This window comes from Megalobrama amblycephala, linkage group LG15 (assembly GCF_018812025.1).
Source record: "Megalobrama amblycephala isolate DHTTF-2021 linkage group LG15, ASM1881202v1, whole genome shotgun sequence".
Classification (NCBI taxonomy): domain Eukaryota; kingdom Metazoa; phylum Chordata; class Actinopteri; order Cypriniformes; family Xenocyprididae; genus Megalobrama; species Megalobrama amblycephala.
In genome coordinates, this window is record NC_063058.1 from 2,608,127 (window position 1) to 2,610,202 (window position 2,076).

General features: G+C 40.1%; 1 protein-coding gene across 1 annotated transcript; it reads left to right on the forward strand.

Moving 5' to 3' along the window:
* The first annotated feature begins 1,052 nt into the window (after nucleotides 1-1,052).
* LOC125247354 (histone H2B) lies at nucleotides 1,053-1,590 on the forward strand. Its single transcript, XM_048158607.1, has one exon. It carries the CDS (start codon nucleotides 1,066-1,068, stop codon nucleotides 1,438-1,440), a length of 375 nt encoding a protein of 124 aa, XP_048014564.1. The 5' UTR covers nucleotides 1,053-1,065; the 3' UTR covers nucleotides 1,441-1,590.
* Nucleotides 1,591-2,076: the final 486 nt, after the last annotated feature.

Below are 2,076 nucleotides of genomic sequence, written 5' to 3' on the forward strand. Positions count from 1 at the left end.
CGCCATGGATGTTGTGTACGCGCTGAAGCGACAGGGACGCACTCTGTACGGCTTCGGAGGATAAACTTCTCAAATCAGGAACAACTACACCAACCCAACGGCTCTTTTAAGAGCCACCCACTCTATCACATAAAGAGTACAATGTTTTAGCTATGTTGAACCACACATTTAACTATTAAAATGCTTCGTTTTCTAAACCCATAATGAAACTTGCCACAGTTAATTAAAATGGTAAATAAAGTAATGGAATTTTTTTAACAGATCAATGATTCTCAAAATATTGTCGCTTTAAAAAGCACACAAACTCAAGTTTTATAAACGTACACTAGGAAAAAAAAACTGCAACTTAAGACAAAACAATGACTAATATATATATATATATATATATATATATATATATATATCAGTAAGAGTTTCTTTCAGTTAAAACGGCTCAAACATGCATTTTAGTTTAGGAGTAAGTCTTAAGAAACGTTTAATTTAGGGAATGTTTATTAATTTAGTAGATGTTTTACAAAACGAACAAAGGGGCATTAACATTAAAATCATACCTAAGTTAACAGAAGTGGAAATGCAGCAAACAAAAATGTTATTTTTACACAAATCAAATTTTCTTTTATTGATATCCTGGTAGTTTAAACAGTTAAACATTTTCATGAATCAAAACGTTCCTAGGAAAAAGTGTTTGTAAAGGGTGTCTGACCATTATTTGTCTTTCTTTCCAAACTCCCTCAATGGCTCTATAATTGTGTTAAAATTACACGATGGTTCACAATATTTGTCTAGAAGCGCTTATTTTCTCAAACTAATAATAAAAAGAGCGGGAAACGAAACAAAGGAAACAGTCAGGGTGTAGTTCAAACTTTGAGCGGTTGGCGGCGGCGAATGTGATTGGCCCTCATTCCGCTCGTGTTCCTTTGAGTTGTCCAATGAAATACGAGTTTATGGGTTTGGCCTATTAAAAGAGGCAATCTGTATCTTTGAAAATTAGCATAGGGCGGTGAATAAATGCCTTGTGTCGCGTCTGACTTCACATTGTTTTTGAAGTTTGTGTTCAAAAGCATCATGCCTGAACCAGCAAAGTCCGCGCCTAAGAAGGGCTCCAAGAAGGCCGTCACGAAGACCGCCGGTAAGGGAGGAAAGAAGCGCAAGAGGTCCAGGAAGGAGAGCTACGCTATCTACGTCTACAAAGTCCTGAAGCAGGTTCATCCTGACACCGGCATCTCTTCCAAGGCGATGGGTATCATGAACTCTTTCGTCAACGACATCTTCGAGCGCATCGCCGGTGAGTCGTCTCGTCTCGCTCATTACAACAAGCGCTCCACCATCACTTCTAGAGAGATCCAGACCGCTGTGCGTCTGCTGTTGCCCGGAGAGCTGGCCAAGCACGCCGTGTCCGAGGGTACCAAGGCCGTCACCAAGTACACCAGCTCCAAGTAGAGATTCAACCGAGACTCTCAATAACCCAAAGGCTCTTTTAAGAGCCATCTATTTTCTCAGATAAAGAGTTTAAGTTGTTTGTATAATCTGTTGCAAAATGCAAGAGTTTTCTGTTAAAGTATTTCAAAACTTGCTACACTTTTTTTTTTTTTTTTTTTTTTTTTTTTTTAAGTTTTTCAGCTGTCTTTTGAATATTGCCAGGGATTCTACATTTCGATTAAAAGTGGGGAGATCATTCCCCCAGCAAGGAACAGTGAATGAAGATGTTCTGGAGAGTGAGTTTGTGCTTCTCTGTGACGGTACCAGGAGCCTTCGCTAATTTAGCAGTCACAGGCTTCTGGTAGGGATGTAGAATTGTAAGAGTGAATGGAAGTAGGAGGGTGCGGAGTCTGTGGTTAGTGATGGGAAACCGAGGCTTTGTGAAGCGTTTGAGGCTTTCATCAAGTTGTGCCGAAAAAAGGTTAATTGACCCTTCGCGAAATCCCGCCCCCCCTTCGCTGCTGTTGCTATGTCCGACAAGCTTTCGTTTACAGCATGGCGCTACCACTGTCAATTTGTGCACTCCCTGGGGAAATAATAAATAATTTCTGGAAAAATGACAAGTTGATTTCAGACAGAAGCAGACAAGAAAGGTTT

Coding starts and splice junctions, on each gene's coding strand:
- LOC125247354 (XM_048158607.1), top strand. CDS start 1,066: ATGCCTGAACCAGCAAAGTCCGCGCCTAAGAAGGGCTCCAAGAAGGCC.